This window comes from Epinephelus fuscoguttatus, linkage group LG11, assembly GCF_011397635.1.
Source record: "Epinephelus fuscoguttatus linkage group LG11, E.fuscoguttatus.final_Chr_v1".
Classification (NCBI taxonomy): domain Eukaryota; kingdom Metazoa; phylum Chordata; class Actinopteri; order Perciformes; family Serranidae; genus Epinephelus; species Epinephelus fuscoguttatus.
Genome location: NC_064762.1, coordinates 40,512,095 through 40,536,699, shown reverse-complemented (window position 1 = coordinate 40,536,699; position 24,605 = coordinate 40,512,095). Strand labels below are relative to the sequence as shown.

Sequence of the window (24,605 nt, the reverse complement as noted above, 5' to 3'; positions counted from 1 at the left end):
AGTTACGCATGTCAGGTTACAGGTTTTAAACCAAGTGTAAAGGTCCATGTAAAGGTCCATGTTCCCACTGTGTCGGGTGTGTAGATGCTGCCCTTGTTAGGTCAGTGAAAGCAATCTGGCTTCGTATTATGGCTATATATATATATATATTGGCTATAATTTTGATTATTGGAATAATGTATAATAATAATAATAATGAGAATAATAATAATAATATATTGTGCATCCCTAGTTACCTGCAGTAATTGTAAATGAGTGGCAGTGCAGAGTTGCCATGGCTAATGTTAGCTTACCACTGAAGACTGGGGGAGGGCAGTGAGCACCATGTCACCACATGTTAACACGGCTGGCTGGCTGGTTGTCAGCAAAGCTAACTGTAGATGAAATAAAAGGCTAGACTTTACAACACCTTCAAGTGTTACCACCTCCAAATGGATAGCCCTTTGAAATGCGGAGCTTAAGCTCACTGAGACAATGGAGCGCCAGACTAAAAGAAAAGGCCTATTATATGTCACACTATTTCGCTTTTTTTTTTTTTTTTTTCTTAAGAAATCAAACTGTGAGTTGTTACTCACTTACTTGGCAGGCTATTGTATAGTCATCTGAAACTCAGAATGATCCACTATCTTAGAATGAGCCATTTATATCTACATACAGAGCAGGTCCTCTTCCACAGAGTCAGCACTGTTGTTTCTACATTAGCCCAGAACAGACAAATGAAACACTGGCCCTAGATTGGGCCATTTGTGTTTTGAAGCCGGCCTCCAAAGTTCTCCGACATGCTTTGCACACAGGAGGTTTCATGTTGTTGCAGTGTGAAACCTCACCACTGGATGGCACTAGATCCTACACACTGGACCTTTGAAATAGTTGTTAAAATAGTTCATGATTATTTTTCTGAGGGCAGACATATTTATTCGGCTCTAATCAAAAGACCTTATCAGTGTAGTGGTGTGGCTATGCTGGTATTAAAGGTGATAAATATAGGATTCATACTTCCCGGTCAGTAGGTGTCGCACTCACACTCGCCCGCTCTCGCTCCACTCTTCAGTTCTACAGGTTGCCAGGTTCGTAAACGACAGACACTGGAGACAGTGATGTCAAGTGAAGAGTCTTTTGTGGTATTGTAATTAAAAAAATAAATAAATAAATCATGAATCCTCTCTTGTGCGCCCTGTAACACACTGTAACAATCTCCGTAAAGCATTTTTAGCTATACTTGTCACTAATGCTAAAGTAATTAGTCAATTAGGATCCTTTGTCGTGGTGGACACACGGATTCCCTGATTCAACAACGTCCTGTATACACACAAAAACATGAAAGTGTTCTTGATATTAAAACAGCAAATATATTCCTCTGTTATAATTTCCCACCACCAATAATAATAATAATAATAATAATAACATGATAGTTTGGCTGTACTAGATATTTGATATATTCAGTAGATTTACTTTTTTACAACGCTATTTGACAACTCTACAACCGGAACAATCACAGTCCCAAAAACGCAGTTTCTAGAGAACTTGCTAAAATATCTGAAATTAATCATTATCCTTACTTTTTCTTAACATAGTTCATCTAGGTGCAGTGTCATTACTAGTTCGGCTTTACTAGATATTTGATATATTCAGCAGATATATCTTTTTACGACTCTATTTTACAACAAGCCGCAAAAAACTAACGTGACCGTCCCAAAAACGCAGTTTCTAGAGTATTAGGTAAAATATCTGAAATTAGCCGATATTTTAACTTTCAGTGTAATTACTAGTTCAGCTTTACTAGATATTTGATATATTCAGTAAATTTACTTTTTTACAACACTATTTGACAACTCTAAAACCGGAACAGTCACAGAAGTTGCTGAAATATCTAAAATTAGCCATCATCCTTACGTTTTCTTAACATAATTCATCTAGGTCCAGTGTCATTACTAGTTCGGCTTTACTCGATATTAGATATATTCAGCAGATATATCTTTTTACGACCCTGCTGCGTTAAACCCTGCTGCGTTAGTTAGCAAACATTAGCTTACCTGTCCAGAAGGAAAGCAGCAAACTCTGTGTGGCTTTTTAGCCCTTTTTCTGCCTTCAGCTGACACCAACGATCAAAAGCTGAACTAATGTTGATTCTGGTTTTGCTTCTCCATTGGTCGGCTAGAGTTTGCGACGCCATACCTCTGCAGCTATCACAGTCTGGCAACCCTGAGCTCCCCGCCATAACCAACGTAACCAAATCAAAATATTGGACCCGTGCAAAATTTCTAAAACAATTATTTCTCTACTGTAATTATTTTTTTCAGGAAAATATAGACTTTAATTCTACACCTTTCTAGACATTCTATGGATGTATTTTTTTTTAAAAATATTAATTTTGATGAAACAGCTATACATATGACCTTTAACTGTGTCTGTATACATTTGATAATTCAGATGTAGATTATGCATAAAGACAAGTCTGGGTCCATATTTCTCTCTGCTGTTTCCGGTTTTGATTCCAGCATCTGTCCACTGTCTTTCACCTCCAGGGTGTCATTTTATCGCCCACTTTGCTGCTGTCTGTAGCCACATTTCCATGGCTCGACCAGGAGAGATAAAATAGATTGAATCTTTTCTTCATTTGTTATCAGTCTATTTTCCCTCAGCCTCATTTTATAGTGCTTGGTCACATTGTGTGTGGTAGCGCCCTTTCCTTCCTGACGTCTCATATTGTTTCACATCCACATGATTTGCGTCTTTACATCTGCAGGAAGGGTCGTGGGGAGGCCAAAAAGTGTCGTAAGGTATACGGAGTGGAGCGCAAGGATCAGTGGTGCACCGCCTGCCGCTGGAAAAAAGCCTGCCAGCGCTTCCCTGACTAAAGACTGCTGCGTGATGGACAGAGAGAGCGTGTGAGAGAAGATGTGGATGGATGGATGAGTGATAAAAGAGACTTTTATCAAAAACAGGATATAAATCAGGGCCTGAGAGCCATCAAGGAAAACAGCTCTTCTCTTTTTTACTTTCAACCTTTTTTGTCTCTTTCCTAAAGAAATGCATATGGACTTTTCTGTATCTTTGTAACTTGATCCTGAAACCTGAAGTCTGCGATGGTGCTAACTGTTGACTGACTTTGACCATGTGATGTGCTAAGCCTACAATACTCTCCTACTTTATCCAAAGGTCATATTACTGCCCCTGTAGCTCCTCTGTATTAGACTGCTGCTTGGCTGTTTTCTTTATTCCGACCCTCTCTTTCAGTGGTTACACAGTGATTATGATGTACATTATATTGTGTGCTTTGAGTTACGTATGAGTATTTTATACCTTTTTTTTATCGTCTCGTTCCGTCCGTGTATTGGGCAGATTATTTTGGGGGAATTTTCATGTTTTATGGCACTTTGTTGGAATATAAACTCACATGAATAAGCTACATTTGGTTCGATTCAAATTCAACCAAGTTCCTATTTCCTTCCTGCCCATGTGTGGGCGCACAACCAGTGTTAATGGTTTTATCCGTGAAGCTATTGAGTCATGGTGATGGGACTAGCATTAGGGGAGTGAGTTTGTAATAGCAATAAAAAAAGAGGAAATATATTGTCAAATACAAATTAAAAAGCACTGAGAATTTGAAATGTTTTTTTGTGCTTCTTCTTCTTCTTCTTTTTTTTTTTTACTTCTGCACGACAGTCCACAAAAGAAATAGCAAACTATTTTATTGTAGTTTTCTCTATACACATTTTGTATGAAGACTCAGAACAATGCTGTAATGTTAGAAATGCAGTCTGAAATGTACACTATTCACAAATTCCATTTTTTAGGTTGGATTGACAGAGAATTGCACACATGCACGTGCACAGTCACACAATCTGTGCAATCACACACACACTCATATGCATACATTATTACACCTCAAACACTAATAAACACTATTAAGATGTAAAGAATGGACGTGTCCTGCAAATGGAGAAAAATATTTTGATGGCAAAACAAATTAACACATTTTTTCCTCTCAAGCAGAAACATGTTATTTTCTATAATAATGACCACATCTGACATGCACAGTTCATTTCATCACTCTGCTCTTAAATGGCAAATTAAGATGGTGGTTTTCAAGACTGGTGTCACTAAGATCTCCCTCACATCCTGCAGTGCCATACATGCCCAGTGGCCCCGCCCGTTTCCAGCTTCATGCATGTATGTACAACTGGACTGAAGTGACATGAACAGCTTTGCAAAAAGCACCAGGTGGAGTAGTTTCTCTTTACTCTTAACTTCTGCCTTTAAACTATTGCTTCTTTGTGTCTGGAACTGCATGATAAGTTAGGGACCGTGCCAAAATTATTTTACAATTCTAATATTTTGAAGCTGGGTGCAGGAAGAAAATAATATTGCACTGAGGTCTGTCTGCTGTCTATATATTCATTGAGTTTCAGTAATAACTATTTCCCGAAGATTAGTTTATAAAGGAAATTAAGTGGCAGAAATTTTTGAGCTGCACCTTATTTTCCCAAGTATTTGGGATTGTGCGAAACTACGGCAGCCAGCAATAGCACAACGTCAGCTTGTGTCCACTAAAAGTGCTTGTTTTTTCCACTGAAGACTCCGATTTTGGTCCTAACTGTCTGACATTATGGAAAGAATCCCTACAGAGATAGACCTTTTTGTTTAAGAGAAAGATTCAGAAACAGACCTGAAATTGTTATCATCAAACTCACCAGACTTCATTTAATAAACAGTAATTTTGTCATAGTAAATCACACTTTATTCAAAGTGGACAGATGCAAAATAAAACTCACAAAATCTAGCTTGGTTCATCTCTCAACTAGTTTGGCAATGGCAATTTCATGGCTGGTTCTGGTTTAAAAAACTGGATCCTACCCTTTACTAAAGATGTCTATCTCTGTAGGGATCCCTTCCATAATGTTATCACATAATAATCTGAGCCTGTCTGTTGTAAAAAAAATCGCACACTTTAAGTGGACGTACATTGACACTGCAAATATATCCTGAGTTGTTGCATCGCAGCCTGTTTTGCCACTACTGGCTGCAGCAGTCTCGCTCAACACTTGACACGTTTTAAAATTGCTGTTCCCGTTACTCAATTAAACACAAAAACATGAGAAACTAGGGTGGAGTTTGGAAATACTGGAGTTACCCTTTAACATTGTGTAGTTTGTGAAAGAAATTGCCAATTTTCAATGCCAGTTCTAATGTGCACATTCATGGCTGTAGTAAAATATTATCATTCTGTTTACTTTTTATGGTTTACTTTTAAAATTTAGGTAGCTGAACTGTCCTACAGTCTCTACACTTTGCTTTCTGTTAGCTTAAAATAGTGAAATTAATTGCTCCAATTCAGTTACATATTCATTTACGCCTTTTTTTTAGATACTGGGAGAAGGGAGTTGCAGTTTGGGAGGGTCCAAAGAAAATATTAAAAACATTTTAGAGGGCTTTCCTTTTTTCTAAAAAGTGAGATTTAAGGTTCAGCTCCTCCCCACCCAAATATTTTTGTACAAACCCTTTAGATGGTTGGTAAACGTGATGAATTATGAGCTGTCATACAGACACTACTAATACTGTCAGAATAAGGGATTTTTTTCTGTGATTTTTTTGATCTTCTGGTTTAACTGTGAAGGACATGTAAGCATCAGCCATAAATTGAGCATATTTATTTGTTTGACAGTTTGTGTTTATTTCTAATTCCATTATAACAGCAGAAAAATCCAAAGAGTTGAGTAAAATATTACTGAGGACATGGCAAAACTGATCCCAAATCAGTAACCAAGGTTGTTTGTTCCTCAAACACTAGAGGACAGTATTGCTCCACTGCAAGGAGCCCAGGGGAGCCTGCCAACCTGCTGCTCATTCCCCAAAGAGAAACTCATCACTTACAAGCTTTACAATGATAACCCCCGTAGGATGGCCACAATTAAGATACAATAGAAATGATAAAAACTTTTTTTGGCAATGCTCAGAATGAAGCAATGAGAACAAGACTATTTTTTAGGAGAGATGTAGAGGTTTGGTGAGTTTCAAAGTTCAGAAATTCAATTTACATCCATTGTATTTAATTAATTAAGTTCCTTAAGCAGAAAATTAGATTTTTGTATCAGTAATTAACAGTTTGGGCTTCAGCACTCTCACTGTCCAACCATCTGACTGAACCATATTGAAAGCACAATGCTACTCCACCTCCAAATTGATTCTTGATTATAATATAAGATTTGTTTATGATACACTCTGACAATGATTCAGGGGTTATTGTAACGCTTAAACAAGTTTTTTTAGCATTAAAAATATGTTTGTTACAATAAAGTGTTTTAGTCAGATAACATTTACTTTAAGAAGTTGGTCAAAATCCAAAACATTTTTTACATTTTTTAGTAGGATTGACTAAAAACAATGTGTTTAAATATCTTAAATAACATAATTTGACCATTAAATATCACCACAACTTTTGGATAAATATTAAGTTGGTTCAACTAAACTGAGTTTTTCAAAGCAAATCATGGTGGTTGTGCTAAATTAATTGAGTTTGTCAGATTATAGGACTTATAGGATTGACTCAATAATGCCAGAGTTGGAACAACTTGAAAAGATGTGTGCAAATTGTTACCTTCGTTATTTTTAAGTTGAACCATTGGGTTATTTTTATAGTGGATGTTTAGTCCCAAAATGTAATGTTAATAGGGGAAACCTATGTAGTGACAAATGAGTCCATTACATGAGAGCTGGACATTAGTAACAGCTTGCATAACACAGACTACAGAGTGCAAAATACCCCATCTGGAGTCATGACTTAATTCACACACGCATCAAAGTGCATTCAACATGATTTTAAATGTCACACCCTCAGGTCTCATCTCTGGTGAAAAGCTCAAGTGAACCAGTCTTCCAATCTCATTTGGCCCCTTTTATTGTACCGACACACAAAAATATATTCAATTGCACTTCTCTAATTCTTTTATTTCACAGAATGTCATGAAAATATGCTTAATAAGAAGGACATCACAGTCAAAACATTCCTTGTTACTTAGAGACACAAAGAGAGGTGCAGCGACATGGCAGAGTCTGTTCTTCTGATGACGATGGTGACACTTGGAGTGAGCTGCTGAAAATATGATTGGTTGAGGTAACTGGGGCAGGATTCTGTGAGAGCAACAGAAATACATTACAGTTTGTTTTGCCTCCAGACCCGAGTTACAGGGACGGTGTTGAACCTGCCGCTGCGGCTGCTCCTCATGCCCAGGTACTGCCTCAACAGCTGGTTCACCCTTTTCTGACTGTTCCATTTGCGGGCAGATTTCCGGACACCTATGAACCCGCCGTAGCGCTTTTGTAGGGGCCTCATGGGTGAGCCAATCAGCTTTCTGTATCCGTGGCGCCCCCTCTGAAAGCCACCAAAGCGTTTGGATAAGGTGACGGCCTTTGAGTCGCTGTCCTCGTCCTCTTCTAACTGGCTGTCACTCTCCACATTCCTCTCCTCTCTCGGCTTCCTCTCTTCGTCAGCCAGACTGAGATCCAGATCTTGCAGGCCCTCCCCCTCCTCAGTGGATTCCAGCAGTGATGAGTCATACTGGACACTGCGCTCCTCGAAGGGTATCTCGTCCTGCTCCCCCTCCTGGAAGCGCTCAGCGGCTGCAGACTGCAGCAGTTGACTGTCAGAGTTCAGGTCAAGAGGAGTCAGCTCAAGCTCCTCTCCTGTTCTCTTGAACAGAGCGCCTCCCTCAGAAAGTGCAGGATGGTGCGACAGCTTGACGGTACGTTTACACACCTCCCATGTGAGTGAAGAGGAGACGTGACCCTCACACTCCAACAAACACACCTGCAGAGAGAGAGAAGGTACAGTGATGTGGTAAGGTACCAGTGCATTCAAAAATTCACCTGACTAATTTATTAGTCCAAAGACCACGGGCAGATTATGAGACAATGGACCCCTGGGCACAGATGTGAAGTCATTTTGTATCTCTTTGTAGTTGTTTTCCTTATCTTTTTTTATTATTATTTTTTTAAATTTTATATACTTTATTAATCCTCCTGAGGAGAAATTCAATTTTCATGGTTATTTTGCCAGTTTTTCTAGTTATTTCGTGCCTGAAGTTGTCTCTTTGTGATTGTTTTGCCATTTTTGTAGTTATTTTGTGTTTTCAGTTTCTCTGCAGTTGTTTTGCGGTTTTTATAGTTATTTTGTCTCTATGGAGTTTCTTTACATCCATTTGTGGGCTTTTTGTGGTCATTCTTCCTGGTTGCTACATGTTAATTTGACATTTGATATTTTGCAGGTGAAGGCCAGGGGGCCCCCTGACAATAACTGCCACTGGGCCTGTGTCCAGTATGCCCATTCAATAATCCATCCATGCCAGAAATTCGAAATTCTGGTGAAAAACCCCTAATTTGTGTTTACTCAGGGTGATGTTTAAACAGTTTCTAGCCATGGCATAGGTCGACAGTTTTAAAAGCAGCAACTATTTATTTACCTGCTCTTTAGTTAGGCTGCTGAGCCTCCTGGAGTTTAATTTGAGAGTATTAATGTTTTCTCATGATGGCAACACAAAGAAAGACACAGACACACAATTTGAAGAGTTAAATCCCGACAGGCAACAACATGAGGGCTTGAGGAAACACATGGTGGCCATTGTAGTACTCCAAGTTAGTGAGGCTTGAAATGTCTCACTAGCCAAGAACACATCATTTTTTTATTCCTTAGAAGCATAAATCCATGACAGAATCCCTAAAAGACTCATGATACAGGAGACTGAACACAGAAAGTACACAGCAAAATAACAGGCACCCAACAGTGAGAATTTAGAAGAAAGTTCATTTACATGCTGTTTTTGATTGGGAACTGAAATATCCCCACTGACATCTTGATTATGTTGTTTTATACTTTATGGATTTCCAGGATACTGTTTTACTCACCATGGCAGCATAGTACTGTGTGGGACCAGTTAATTATCCATCAGATTTGATCACTAGGTTAGTTAGTTCATTAGTTGAATGGGGATGCTTAAAGCTGCATTAATCAGTTTTTTATGGCCACCTGGGGGCAAAACTCATTAACAAGCTAAATATAACACACAGTTTATATACTGCAATGTTATAACGTTTATAAGGTTAACCTTTAGACCCTTTGACAGTTGGTTAACAATAATGACATACATAAGGGTGTGCACGCAATATGGCAGCAGAGGTGTAGTGGAATGCAATAGCTTGTCAAGCTATGCAAGAGCATTAATGCCAAAAGATCCTGTGCGATTAGTGAGTCGGTGGAGGAAAGAAGCAAGTGGACCAATTTTCACTGGCCTGACATATAAATGCATTTAGAGGAGAAAACTAGCATACAGCAATGAGAAATTATGAGCATACAAGTCACTGTTTCTTATCACCACATTTTCTGTGGTCATGTACAGGTAGAATGTCCAATACCATAAAACACACTCAGAGTTTTGTGTCTTGAAATCAGGAATTTTCCCCACCCACAGACAAGGACACAAGACCACGCTGTATGAGTCTGGTTATATTAACAAACCACAAAACTTACATAACGTCTTAACAGTAGCTGCATTCTGTGTTGTGGGCTTGCTAGCTAGCATAGTTCAGAGCTCTATGGTTGTTATCCGAACATGAGTTCTACTTGAATGTAGGCCTAAGTGTGTCCAGTAGTCCACAACACATTTAATAGCTTAGCTCAGCTTAGCTTAGTATCCATATACACCAATGATGTTATGGTTTAACGAGTGATCATGTCAACTGGTGATTTTCAGCTGAATGCGTCTGTGGTTGTTCAAAGTAACTTACGTAAATGGTTGGTGTAGATGATAAACACAGATGAGTACGTATATAAAATTAAATGAAGTGAAACTGATATTCTTTTCATGTTTTTGACAGCTGTCATCAATACGAGCAACCATTTCAGTGGAGTCACCAGCTAACACCTGTTTAACCAAAACCCCACTGCTCTGAGATGGTCATGATCCTATCAGAGTTCTGTAGAACTTGAGTCTGCAGTTGGAATATCGATTCTGACAACCGAACACACTACGACCAGGCATTTTGATGCTGGTACCAGTTTGAATTCAATGTTCAAAGCTTGCTAACTCATTTAGATGACTAGGTGAAAAGCCACTTCTGCTGCCAACATGCATCCACATATTTTAGAGAAGGTCAGCTGTAAAAGGGTCTATTAGCAAGTTAATTAGCCTTTTTAACACATCAAGCAAATAAGCAGCAACATTATCATCCATCTGGAGTTTCTGGCCAAAAGATAAATGTGTGTGAAGTCATATGTAAGGCTGAGTACTGTTCACATTTAAACATACTATTACCAGTATTTGGAATTTGCTTCTTTACTTTCGCTGTAATAACTGACAAATTGTAATTTCAGTTGGAAAACACAAGTCCAAACTTCCAGCTGCTGGGCAAAATTGAAGGGAGAGTCTCTAGGATCACACTCTCTCTGCTCTCTAGCTCTGTCCAGAGACAGCACATTGTGCTCCTCCTCGTTTGCTAAATGTAGATTAATATACTGCTCAAAAAAAATTAAAATTAAGTTGAAAATCTTAACTGATGTATATTGTATAGTCTCTTGAGAAATAAATGATGTAACAACAGTCAATGGAAACCAAAATCATCAACCCACTGAGGGCTGGATTCAAAATCTCTCAAAGTAAAAAAATGAAATCACAGGATGATCCGAATGGCGTGAATTTAATCACAGCAAATCATAATGTGACTCAGTAGTGTGTGTGGCCCCCGCATGCCTGTATGCACTCCCGACAACATCTGGGCATGCTCCAAGTTGGCGAATGGTGTCCTGGGGGATCTCCTCCCAGACCTAGATCAGTGCATCAGTGAACTCCTGGACAGTCTGTGGTGGTACGTGGTAGCATTTGATACACCAATACAAAATGTCCCATAGGTACCCATTTGGATTTAGGTTGCGGGAATGAGAGGGTTAGTCAATGGCACATACTCTGGCCACATGAGGCTGGGCATTGTCCTGCACCAGAAGGAACCCAGGGCCCACTGCACTAGCTTAAGGTCTGACAGTCGCTCTGAGGATTTCATCCTGGTACGTAACAGCAGTCAGGGTACTGTTGAAGTGACTTGGCATTATACTGTGACCATTAAGGGTTCCCTTAATTTTTTTAGCACTGTATATTATTCATTGCTTTTTTTTGGCTAAAACCTTGTGTTTATGCATGTCGTGTTGAAAAAATGTGACTTGAAGAGCAAATAAACGCTTCAGATCAAAGTTACAACCATGAGCTGGTGCATACACCTGCATGGACTAAAATGAGAGCACATTTGTTGCATGAGACATGCGAGTGAACAGTGTGTCCGAAATGGCTGTGTCCTACACTGTGTAGATTTTCACCTGTTGCCATGTTCTGGGTGCAACCTGGTTTTGTTCTGTTCTTCAGTGCCTGGAGTGGCCACAATCAGCTCCAGCAGCCATGTAGTAACTGGACCACAGTGCACTCTGTCACCCAGATGGCACAGATTGATTTAACGTGGATTGGTCCTCTGTAGTACTGATATTTGACACTGATATTTGATCCTATGGATTGGTACCCAGCTCTTAGTTATATGCGCTCTCCTTTTAGTTCTGTTTCAGTCTTCACTAATTCTTGAGAAACTGCTGCTTAGCTGCTAAACTTTCCACTAAGTTCACTATCTAGTCACTAACATTTGCTGTTCAGTGTTGGAACAGTAGCAGAGGGTGGGTTTGTCGCAACATTTTTGCTATAAACAGCTGTCTGTTGCAGGTGAAGTGGGTCTGATGAGAGTCATGAGACTGAAAGCTGAAAGATGCTAAAATGCTGCTTAAGGCTCAGGGGAATTGCAGGGTGAGTTATTTATTCTCTGTAGGTGTGGACACACACACACACACACACACACACACACACACACTTCTAGTGAGAAGAGTCCCTTTTCAAATCACACGTAATCATTAAAAGACCATCTCTCATATCAAAATATTGATAACTGCAGCTTGAAAGATTCATGGCCACTTTCTGTTTTATGGTTGCCTTATCATTAATCACTCAGTGAGGACAAGTGAAGTTAAAGGCTCACAAGAAACTTAGTGCTTAAAAAAATAAATCAGAGCTGAAAGGAAACAATAGAGTTACACCCTGCATTCCCAAGTGCAAGTATGCACTCATTTATATACTGTACCTCAGAAGTAGGCTGATCATGTTAACTATAGATCCGCATAAGCAAGGTTTATAAAAAATATTGTCCAAGGTCAGCATATCATTCATGGCATGCAATCACACTTCTTTTTTAACCTGAAAAGTGTTTCTCCTCTGCTGTACAACCAGACCCAGGCTGGGAAAGCAGTCTCTTGGTCTGGATGGTTTGTGTGTCATGGGAGTTAATGGCCGTTGTTCCTGCTGTGTTCAGCATAAGTGGAAAGTTAGGTGCCAATATGAGACGTCCATCATTTGATAAATGTGACATCTACTTCTGCAAAATGACTGACAGCACAAAATTGGAAGAAATTACAAATCAGTTTGAAGGACAGCAGGTAAATTATGTCCAATATTTTCCAAATTGGCCCTTCAACTTCTGGTAATGATGTATTTGCTCTAAAAATTATATATTTAGTGTTTTGGAATTGAACTTTTGATATAGAATGAGCTATATCAGAGGTGAATCACTGACTCTCTGTGTAGCTTTAATGACCTTCCTGTCTTATTATCATCACACCTGACAGTTGGGCTTCATGCCTCAACACTCACAGGACCGGTATATAGGTAAGGACATATGAAGAACATCTGAAGTTTGTGTAATCTGCTCTATTCATGACTTTTCACTGTCTTTGGTTAAAACACTTGCAACAGCACAATAACTTGGTCTCAATGCAATCTCGTAACCTACTGCTATTGTCAGCTTTTTATTAGCTTTTATTAATTGATCTACATTCCAACCAAATTACCAGAAAAAAAGTTGGTATTGTACATTTCTGCAAACCATAAATACGTTACATTTGCACATTATTATGTAGCAGATACACTTGACTTGATGTTTCATCAACACTGTGGTTAACAAGTGGTTATGTTTGGGCATAGTAAGCACTTGATTATGGTTAGGAAAAGATTATGTTTTGGCTTATAATACCCAGTTTTGGGAGCACAATCCCTACTGGAAAAACAGCGATGGGTCACTAAAAACACCCAAGTTTGGTGCCAAAAATGCTACTAGAACCATAGAAATTACTCGCTAAATCACAGCTGTTTGTTGCTGTTGTCGTTGTTCTGGAACAGCAGTCTGCAGCTTGGCAGGCACAGGGTTTCCTACACATTCATTTATCTGGGCTACAACAACATCTGCCGTCACGTACTGATTTTCTAGTTGTGGAGCTGTACTATTCATTAGGTGCACTGTTGGAGTATACTGTTCACTAATTCACCCTAATTCATTGCACCACATCTTCGGAGTGCAGAGGGTAGCCTACTCTGGGCACAGACGGAGCAGCAGAATGCAAGGCACAGTAAAAGTGAAACTTAACCATTCATTGCACTGAGTCTAAAAGTTTGCTTTCACTCGCCTCTTTGGCAGCTGCACCTCTCAGCCATTGATCAGATCTGATCAACTCTAATTGGATCCTCTGATAAGTCAAACTTTACAAATTCCTTTAGAGGAAAGAAATAACTCACGTTCTCCCTGCACTGCAACAGACCCACAAAAATCATTAAATTTAGAGAGGGGACAGAAAATAATGTTCATTCTGTGGGAAACACCAAGGCATCTTGCCTAATACCATCCCCTCCACTTCCAGATGACAAGGTCAGCTCATATACTACGTCACTTTTTAGCCGAAATGGCCGCAGCGCCTAAGAGAAAGTCTTGGCACAAATAACCACTGGCTACATCAGACCCTTTAGAGCAGGCCTCACAATGACATAATTTTATTAGCTGGAGGCAAAACACGACTCTCCACCACAGGGCTGTAGGCTACACAGGAGTCTTAAAATGTTGTCTTGTTGTGTTATTGGGAGCCAGAATAGAAGGAGTCATGGCTCAGAACTTAAATTTTATCACATACCAGCCGCCACTGCCTGTCAACAAAAACGAGACAACTATGGTTAAAAGTGATAAGATGAAATGGCTGGATGGAGGCAATCATCAAAAATGTTAACGTGCAGTGCACACTTTATATCAGGTTAGGGAAAAAGTTGTAAGAATGAGTAACGTTGTGGGTATTAAGGGTTATCATGTCCACCTAATCAGAAATTTTGGAGGTATTAAGAGGAATATTGGATTTCTCTGTAATGCTAACTTTTTAGCACATTAGGTAACTTTAGCTTTTATAGCAAAACAAACCAGAGGAAACTGTTCAGTTGTTGTCCTCTTTTGTAAGATTGGCAGAATAATCAACCACAAAGCCAGCCATCCCACCTTCAGCAATCCTGTCAAATCATCAATCCACTGAGTGAGAGCATAGGCTACGGGTTGGCCAGTCTGGTCCCGCTGGTCAGTGTTTACTTTTACGGAGCATTACATTTAACCAAACGGTACATTCTAACAATGCTTTGAATTTACCAATGGTCAAGTTTATGCCAGAGAGCGCTCCGGCACTGAATATTTCCAAATGCACCCTATTCAGAGAGACTCGTATCATCTTCCTCTATTGTTGAAAACAAGCCAACAGAATTTGCTAGCTAGTGCTAGCTAATGTCTGTGGAGAATTCTTTTGCTTCCAGCAAAGCCCTGCCCACCAAAAAATGTCATACTGTTTAGTAACAGTAAAAGTGTCTATTGGCTCTGTCCCCCAGAGGCTTATGGTCATCAGACCGATAGCCACTGGGTTCAGAGATTGTATTTCAGGCTACCTGAAAATAATTTTGCCCTTAAATTTAACCTGCTGTTTCACTTCAGATAAGACTGAATTTACCATTCATACCGTTAAATGCAGAAAACCACGTTGCATTACTTTTTCTTCAGAGGATAAATAGGTTACAGCTGCCACACCACAGAGACTGATGCAAACACATCTCTCCTTCCTCCCTTTTTTTAAACTCCCGAGCCCTCTGAGTTAAATTTCAGTTTGAGGTAAGAAGCAAATCCCATTTACTCGTCAAATCTGGCACAAATGAGATAAATTGCATTCTTATCGGAAAACCTGCACACATCAAAGGGATGAGAGAAGAGGGAGTTCCGCTGTGAATCTATCAACGGAAATTAATTATCCATCGTAAATGAAATGAGCACACCAGGGGATTCTCCACGTCAGATCAATGGAGCAATCTAAAGGAGTTTATAAGTGAGACGAGCTGTGTGTGTGTGTGTGTGTGTGTGTGTGTGTGTGTACACGCAGTCATGTGTTTATATACTTGTGAGGGCCAGAGGATGAAAAGGATGTGAGAATCCTCAGTAATGATGCTTCAAAGACTCTATTTTGCTCAAGGGGTATGGTTCAGGGATGGTACTTAACAATAATATCAAGGTCAGACTACTCACATCAATCTGGCTGTGGACCTTTGTCACGTGTTCTGCCATCCGTCAAATTAAGTCATTAAAACACAAAACAGATCAGGTTTAGGTTGTTTTGAGGTGAAGAAACTCCTTACTTACAAAGCTGTAGCTGGGGGGATGGACAGAACAGGATGGGAAGGGTCACCCCTTGGCCCCGCTGTCAGTGTGAATGGCTGATGGCCATGTTAATACTGCAGCCATCAATCCATGACAAAGTAATAGCAGCTAGCTGTGCCACATGTGAACCGTCTGTTTGACAACTTGCAGCCTGGTAGTATACAAATAGGCATTCCTTCCATGTGGGAAAATTCTGCACTTCACGATTCTGTCGAATGTCAACCGTAACAGCCAGTATAACAAGAATACAGTGCATTATTAGCAAAGAAAAATTGGCATATTCATAAAAAATAAAAAAAAACATTTGATTTACAGGACAAAACACTGATGATAGGCTAATTATTATTTGTGAATCCTTGCACAATCATGTGAGCTAGCTAATGCTAAATCACTGTGCAGCACTTATACATAGCAGTGAGGTGAACTAATTAGCTCACAAGTGAAATATATTGGCCTGTTTTTTTTCAGTGCTCTGTTTATTGATTTTTTAAATTGAAAACAAACAAACACAACATATAAGCAACGCCTGTCAATTCAGAAATCAGGTCAAGAACTTCTCTCCAATATATTTTGAGCTTTTGACATTCCATTCCCACATAAAGTGGAGTAAGGTGCCAGTTCTATTATTACATTTAATACAGGGTTAGGTTAATTAGGGTTGAAATGGTGCAGTTTGACATGTGTAATGTATGTCCTAAACATCGACTTATATTGTAACAATCTCCATCAAGTATTTATGATTTGAGTTTGAGCTAAGAGGCATGCCTTCTCCCACTCTTCAACCGTGCACCTATATTTTATACAAACCAGTATATTTAGTAGGGGATCCCTGCTCCTTCTGTCTTTGAGCTAAGGGGTCCTTAGCCAGGAAAATTTTAAGACCCCTGCTTTACAACAGTCCCTGCCCTTAAAAACCAAGTGTTGTAGGTTCGTAACCCTAACCATACCTTATATCGTCTACTGTTTATAACCAGAATCTTTCTCTAACCATAAACAAACTGAAGTTTCACGTGCACATATTTCAGAAAGCAGGATTTCTAAAATCATAGGCACTGGGCATTAAAAAAAGATTGCCACTGAGCATAATCATGGACTTTGCAGATTGTCTAGTACTGACATTCTTGTCTGAGAGCTGAACAGTATATCAACAAAAACATCTGGGATGACTAAAACTGAAAGTATATCTCAGACTGGCTCTATATTTAAAACCACCACAGCCATTCTGCTGTACATATTACTGATCATGCTCTGATCATACTCTACATATCATAGCTGCTTACATTTTGTGTATTATTGTGTTTATTTTGTATATATCACAGTTACAGTCTTACCATCACTACTTCATTGATCTATTTTCTGTAAATTACTAATGTGGTTAGATGCTTAGCTGTATCTGTAATAACATGTCTGTTGTTGCACATTAGCAGCGGTGCTGCCAAGGGCTGGCCAGGAGGGGCCACAGGGGACCACCCCAGCCCCACCCCCAAAAGCTTTCATATTATAAAAACTGTGCATTTTATGAGAAAAGCATTACATTTCTAACATAGTTGGGGCATACCATAATGTTCATTTTTCAGATGTGGAGCCAGCTCAGCTGAGGAGGACACCATTAATACTTCTTGTGCTGTCATGCTTCCTCCTGCACAATGATAAGTTGGTGGGTGTAGTCCAGTAAAAGAAAATAGACTAACACCATGGGTGTATTCTGGTAGAATCCAAGCTAAAATGAATATATTATAAGTAAGTAAATATATATATATATATATATAAGTTTTTAATGAAATTTAACATTTAACTTGACCTAATGCATTTCCTTAAATTCTGGTGGTCTCAAAAGTATCACCAAATAAATGTGCATTCCTAATTTAGCTGGAATTGACACCTCAAATGCTTTTTTCTACACTGTTTGGTTTCAAAATTAAATGTGTGTGCACATCAGATGTGGGGTACTGGAGACCATCTGGGATTTGGCCGCTCACAGTCCTCAGAGGTCAAATCTGACTTCCCTCCTCATCTGAAAATAGACATTATGGTATGCCCTAACTATGTTAGAAATATTTTGCTTTTTGCAATTGCTGTGCTTATCCCCTATGTGGTGTTTTTAAACTTAAGAAGGGTCAGTACAGTACTGTACAAGCCTTCTCAGTACAGTACAGTATTGGTTGTCAGAAACTTCTGACTCTGCCCTTTAGTGTTATCAAGTAGGCATAGAAGTATGTGGGCAGTGGCACTGACAATGTTTAAAATTAACTTATCTATTTTCGAATGTAAAGGGAGTTTAAATAAGTCTTAAGGTGTTTTTATAATAGATTGAATTGTGTAATGCCAAATGGCCTGTACAGAAAGTAGGAGAATGAATCCTGATTTTTATATATACAAAAGACAATATGGAGAAGCTGCTCTGAATTATGTAAATTACAGCTGTAGCACAGATGATTAGCTCAAATGTAAACAACTGCTGGCATTTACCTTTAAAATTAGCATTATGCAATGTGTGTAGTAACTGGGGATGATACAATGCAATGCCTGATGTGTGTATGTCTAGGTGCCTGTGTGGATGCCCTCATGAATGTGTACGTGTGCGAGTTACTAAATCAATGGTTCCTGACATTATAACAAACACCAGCAGCTTCACACACACTCTTTTAGTCTAGAGTGGGAAACAATGGAATTGCTCAGTGGATTCCATCTGTGGCTCAATGGGAAAGCAGCTAACACAATGAGGAGCTGATAAAATGTGTCAGTCACCGATGTAAGCCTGGGCTGATGATACTGAGCAGCAGTCAATTACAGAGTTCTATTACAACTCCCCAAAAGGTCCCAGCTGTCTTTCTCTGCATCATTATCAGCTAAATTAGCCATCCTACAGCTATTCATGGACGCCCACGGACTATTTTTACCCGCTGACGTGTCTCTCACTGTTTGGAAATGAGATTGTATTCTACACTGAAGTTTTAGTTTGAGTTCGGAGGGCAATTGTATTCTCTCAGTGCAGAGGCTGGTGTCTGCCTGTTGGTCACGAAGCATTGCACAAGTGCTGTAGATCCTCACACATGCAAATAATCTCCCTCTACTATGTCACAGAAATAATACCAATTTTATCTTTTTTAAATCTATCTTCAAAACAACAACTTCTGAGGATCTCAGAAAAAAACAGCTTGGTATTTGTGTATTGTTTTGTTTTAGTTCAACTCCTATTTAGCTGACCCATTTCTGATCAGATCAGAGTCCTCAGAGGACTGAGCCTACTGACTTTGGGGATCCCCTGACCTTTCCTCTAGCGCAACCATGTTTTAGTAAAGTGTCTCAACAATGTTCTGTAAGTCTGACCAGACAGACATGTCCCCCACACAATTAATTGTAATAACTATGATACTCCAACTTTGTCCGTAGTACCATCATCATGGCAAAACGTTAATCTGTCTAGTGCTTTGGTTTCTCATCAAATACATGAATACATGGCTGTTCAATAAAAATATTTGATTCGTTCCATTTTTTCATATAGACTTTGAGAGTTTGAACAGGTTTGACAGGGCGTAATATAGTAAACAAGCCAAGTTAGCTCTCCAAGCTAATGCATGTCATCCACCAGAGGTGTGGACTTAAGTCACATGACTTGGACTCTAGTCAGACTTGAATCATAAATTTGATGACTTTAGACTTGATATATTCAAAACAGACTTTAAACTCAACCTCGACTTAAACACTGAGGACTTGTGATTTCACTTTGACTTGAGCCCTTTCACTTGAAAATACTTGATACCTTCCTCTACATCCAAAGGTGAAAAAGAATGTTATTTACAAAGTGCCCCAGAGTGTTTCCAGAATTCATTCATTCATTCATCTTCTAATCGCTTCATCCTCTTGAGGGTCGCGGGGGGGCTGGAGCCTATCCCAGCTGACATCGGGCGAGAGGCAGTGTACACCCTGGACAGGTCGCCAGACTATCGCAGGGCTGACACATAGAGACAGACAACCACTCACGCTCACATCTCACATTCACACCTATGGACAATTTAGAGTTACCAATTAACCTAGTCCCCAATCTGCATGTCTTTGGACTGTGGGAGGAAGCCGGAGTGCCCGGAGAGAACCCACGCTGACACGGTAAGAACATGCAAACTCCGCACAGAAGGGCTCCCACGCCCGGGATCGAACCGCCGCCCCTGTTTCCAGAATTAACTAATATTAATGTTATTTAATCTCAGCAATGTGATACTTCATAAAATATATATAAAATAAAATCTGACATTATCCAATCAAGTTGCAGAGAACCATGACAGACTAATGTTATGTTACTGAGCACCAGATGTAAAAAACAAATAGCAGTATGCAAAAAGTGCAGGTTAAAATTACAGATGGAGATGCAACAACCTCCAACCAGTATGTTTAGCCAACATTAGCTTAACAGCTCAGGGAGTTTTTAACAAACTTGTTTAATGAATTGAAACAAATTTTCAAAAGCATTTATGTTTTTTAATTTTAAATGTTACTCTGTTGTTTAAATGGCATAACGTTTGGTAAAGATCACATTATGACCTACCGTAAAACTTCAGTTAGAAGCCTAGTCCCAATTAAACATCTAGTCACTTTTACTAGGCCGGTGTTGTTATACACTTCGACAAATAAAGTTCTCGTGGGTGAAAGTCTGTGGTTGCTGTACCAATCCATTACCCCTCCCACCTGCCCTACTTGGACTCCCGCCCCCTTAAAAAAAAATGTAGTACAAACAGAGACAGTCCATCAGCAAAGGATGTATTTTACTATCTCACTGGTATCTGCTCTGTTTTAATGCTGGCTGTTTTCAGCCTGAATCCTTACTTGGCCTTCATTAGTATGCAAATAGAACAACTTTGCTAATTTAAGAAGAACGTGGTCTCACAGAAATTTGTGAAATTACCACCTCTCAACACAGCATTAGGAAGTGGTGGGACGTTGTGTGTTAAAATTACATGGTGGCACCACAGACACACTGCCAATGCAAAGTCAATTAGGATCCTTTGTCATGGTGTGTCATTTAACCAGGACACCCTGGTAAATGACACATAATGGACATTGGTTAATGTTACCACCCCAAAGGTAGGTAGGGAGAACAGAGGTCATGCTGCTGGATGGATCAAACAAACACTTTAACCCATGGCAGTTCAAGTTGAACGTTCTTTTAACATTATATAGGCTACTTCCATCCTTTATGTGGTTACGTTATGTGGTTACGTTATGTGGCGTCGGCTACTTAAGTCACTTTATGTACATACGTCAAGTTATGTGAGAGACTTTATCACTTCATGTAGTTACATCAAGTTACATGACGTAGGCTACTTGCGTCACTTTATGTACATAATGTCAAGTTACGTGACAGACTTTAACACTTAATGTAGTCACGTCAAGCCACGTGATGTAGGCTACTTACTTCACTTTATGTACTTGTGGCAAGTTACATGACAAATTCTGTCACTTTATGTAGTTACATCAAGTACATGACATACTTACATCACTTTATGATGTACTTACATCTCGTACGTAACAGACCTCATTACTTTAAACCTAACCAAGTAGTTTTGATAACTAAACCCAACTGTGCTGCCACCATGTATTTTAACACATTACATGCCACCACCACGCAATGTAATGTTAAGATGTCGTGTTCATTTCACATATTTCTGTGAGATCATGTTTTTTATGTCTGTGTTAATAATGTTAGGTATGTACCACAGTGCCTTTTTAGACACCACCACTAGGGGGCACCACATAGAGTCATTTTCCTACAAAGTATTAGTCTTGTTGAAAGATGTTCTCTTTATTATAGCGCTTATTTATTATGTTCTTTCTTCTATTTAATTTACTATCTTATCATCTCTTTACTTCTTTTTCCAGTTTGAAGTTTAAAACTTTAAATCAAAAAGATTTGTGTAGAAGCCTCTTGCCTATAATTGACAGAAAATGTTTACTTGCTGTGTTATAGCCCCTTGACCACCATGACACCAAAAAAAGAAAACAAAATGAACTAAATAAATTATTTGTAAAATACTTCTGGGACTGAGAGAGCACAATAATCACATCATTTTACCCCCATATTAAGTCGCATACATAGAGGCAAACAAAGTGCGTAGAGGACTATCAAACACAGAAGCTCTTGTCGTGAATAACTTGCTCGGACAAACACAAACACACCTCTATCTGAAAGCTTAGTGCTACTGTTCCCACAGTGACACACACTACAGTGTTGACCAGGCGGATGCTCTTATCACGAGTGACTCACAACGACAAGCACACACACACGTCCACACACTCACCATGGTGTTGAAGGCTTGCTGCAGCTGCTGCTGCTGCAGGAGCAGACCGCAGGCCACACACTCCCCCTGGCAGTCACTACGTCCAGGGGTGAAGAGACATGCCAGCAGCACCACCAGGTACCACAGAGGGATCTTCATCTCTCAGCACAGCCAGACAGGCAGGGACACACAGGAGCCCAGCAGGTACAGGAGGAGCGTCTGGAACAAGGGTCAGCAGCTGGAGAATGTGAGAGATAATTCTCTGAGATGTGGGTCCAGCCTACAGGGAGAAAAGCAGACACAGTGACAGGAGCATTGCGTCAATTCCAGTTTATAGGAATCATTAGCTGGATTTGGGCGGTCAGTCAAAGCGTTGGTGGTGGGAGAGAGTTTAGCCACCACCAGGAGATGGACAATGTGGGTGGGATGGAGAGAGAGCACAACCCGAGGCAATAAATGAGAAAATGGGTGTTTTCCAGTGGGCAGGAAGCGGCCACCACAGGCTGCAGGGGTGGATCGCTGATGGAAATCACACTGCAGAAGCTGAAGTTGTTGTGTGAGTGGATCTGTGTTTGAAGACATCATGAACACCATGGCTGTGAACCAGGAGCATGGTGTTTGTTGCTTGACCTCCACTCCCTGACCCCCATCTATCCTGTTACTCACCACTGTATTACCCAATAATACTGAGATAACAAAGAAGACACAGCCACTCAGGACATCATAGATTGCTTCTGCCCTCGGACTGCTGCCCCACCTAAAAAATATGGCCTCTGCAGGATAATGAGCCAACAGCATGGTTAAGATGAACCAACATATTCCTGCCCTTAATGTGCTTACTCAGTTATGACTTTAGAAAATTATTATTAATTATTAATTTATTCTTAAACATTTTAGTAACTTAAGGGGGTTTTACAATAGAACTCTGTAGTGCTGGAGTTAATGCCCCTTTTACACTACCTGTTCAAGGCGGTAATATTGTGCCGTGATGCTACCTTGCTGTTCTGTATGAAAGGTATGATCATGAAATGGGGGGACAGAGCTGTCTCGCCTTTAAGCTGGAAGCAGAGGTAGTAACAGCCCTGACACAATGCCTGTCTAAAGGCCCTGACACACCAAGCTGACGGTTATCTGTCTTTTAATTGTGGGCTGTATTTTATTTAGTATGATGCTGTATTTAGAATACTTTGGCTTTCAAAATGTTTTATAGTGTTGTTATGTTTTGTTTGTTTACAAAAAAAAAAAAAACTTGTTAACCTGCACTACACCTTTTTGCCACTTGAGGGCAGCAGAAACAAGCTGTAAATACAACACTGATATATTATCGTCTTTGAAGTTGATATGGCAAACTTGTTAGTAAACACTTGCTAATTTAACTCATATGGAGCAGCATTAGCATTCATTTCGAGTTGTGTTTGTGTCCACCTGGCAAATGCGTCTGAAATTACCTCTCATTTTGGCTGTCTGTTTAGTTACCAACCCCTGAGGGAATTATCTGGCTCTTTAGCTGCTAACTGCTCCACTTTGTTTCACCAGCTGGTTGATAACAGCTTTTTTGCTGTGACTGAAAATGATGATAATTTATAGCAGCTTTTAAGAATGCTTGAACTTTCCCATAACATATTTACAGTCTACTGAATTCCCAGTGAAATTTCAGACTGTTATACACTCTAGTGCTGGGTATCATTTTAAAATTCAAGTACCAAGACCAGTACCCTTAAAGTGATACCAATAACAATAGAGTACCTCATCTGAAAACTTTTTCTACTTCCCATCATGTGATAAAAACATTCAGCTGTGTGAAATGCTACCAGACACCACAGGTATGTGACATTGCCATACTTTGAAAAGTTTTGGTGGCATCTTGGCAAGCTGAAATGCCAACTCCGTAAATTCATCACTCTCATTCACCACACCACAGACTGTGTGGGTTCTAAGCAGCTGCTGTGTAAGTGGGCTTATCACATGTTGTATTACATCGAAGAACGCTTGCAGTAATACAAACCATACAAATAATCTTTTCTTAGATCTGAGTACAAAAAGGATCAATCATTTGACTGTAGGAGTTTTAATACTACTTGGTACTGGGTTGTTTGGGTCAGTACTTTAAAGGTAGCCCCATAGGAGTGGGGGTGGTGTGTCTTCCTCAAGCTCCAGTCCTGTACCAGAGGCCTCGGAGTTTGAGAGTTCTGTGCAGTATCTCAGCTGTTCCTAGAACTGCCATCTTCTGGACAGAGACTTCAGATGTTGTACCTGGAAGCTGCTGGAACCACTCTCAGTTGGTGGTTACAGCCCCGAGTGCTCCGATCACCACTGGCACCACTGTTGCCTTTACTCCCCACATCTTTACTAGCTCCTCTTTCAGCCCTTGGTATTTTTCAAGCTTGTCATGCTTCTTCTTCCTGATGTTGCTGTCACTCAGAATTGCTACATCTATCACCACTGCCTTCTTCTGTTGTTTGTCGATCAACATGATGTCCAGTTGGTTAGCCATCACCAGTTTGTCAGTCTGGATCTATGCAAGCCAACTGGTCATGACATCCTGTGTACGCTGTTCCTGCCTGCATCTTAAACCCCATTTCCACCAAACACTTTCAGTATGGTACCTTTGGAACCAAAAGTAACCCTTCAGACATGGTACCTAGATCCTAGGTCTGCTTGGCGTTTCCAAAGCAAACAGTACTCTTTATATATACAGTGGTGGAAAAAAGTTTTCGGACACCCCATGCATTTGTGAAATATTGCATTAAT

General features: G+C 39.8%; 2 protein-coding genes across 4 annotated transcripts in view; one reads left to right on the top strand and one right to left on the bottom strand.

Annotated features, from left to right (window-relative positions):
* znf395b (zinc finger protein 395b) overlaps nucleotides 1-3,596 on the top strand; it is a 30,858-nt gene extending 27,262 nt beyond the window's left edge. For both annotated transcript variants that reach the window (XM_049590694.1, XM_049590693.1), the window contains exon 10: nucleotides 2,747-3,596. In XM_049590694.1, the coding sequence (XP_049446651.1) occupies nucleotides 2,747-2,858 (112 nt within the window). In that variant the 3' untranslated portion in view covers nucleotides 2,859-3,596. The remainder of the gene's footprint in view (nucleotides 1-2,746) is intronic.
* A 150-nt stretch (nucleotides 3,597-3,746) lies between these two features.
* pnocb (prepronociceptin b) overlaps nucleotides 3,747-24,605 on the bottom strand; it is a 44,015-nt gene continuing 23,156 nt past the window's right edge. The window contains exons 2-3 of one of the 2 annotated variants that reach the window (XM_049590745.1): nucleotides 21,876-22,134; nucleotides 3,747-7,807 (exon numbers count right to left, since the gene is read on the bottom strand). In XM_049590745.1, coding sequence (XP_049446702.1) covers nucleotides 7,154-7,807; nucleotides 21,876-22,013 — 792 coding nt within the window. In that variant the 5' untranslated portion in view covers nucleotides 22,014-22,134 and the 3' untranslated portion in view covers nucleotides 3,747-7,153. The remainder of the gene's footprint in view (nucleotides 7,808-21,875; nucleotides 22,135-24,605) is intronic. The other variant, XM_049590746.1, reaches the window with a different exon arrangement.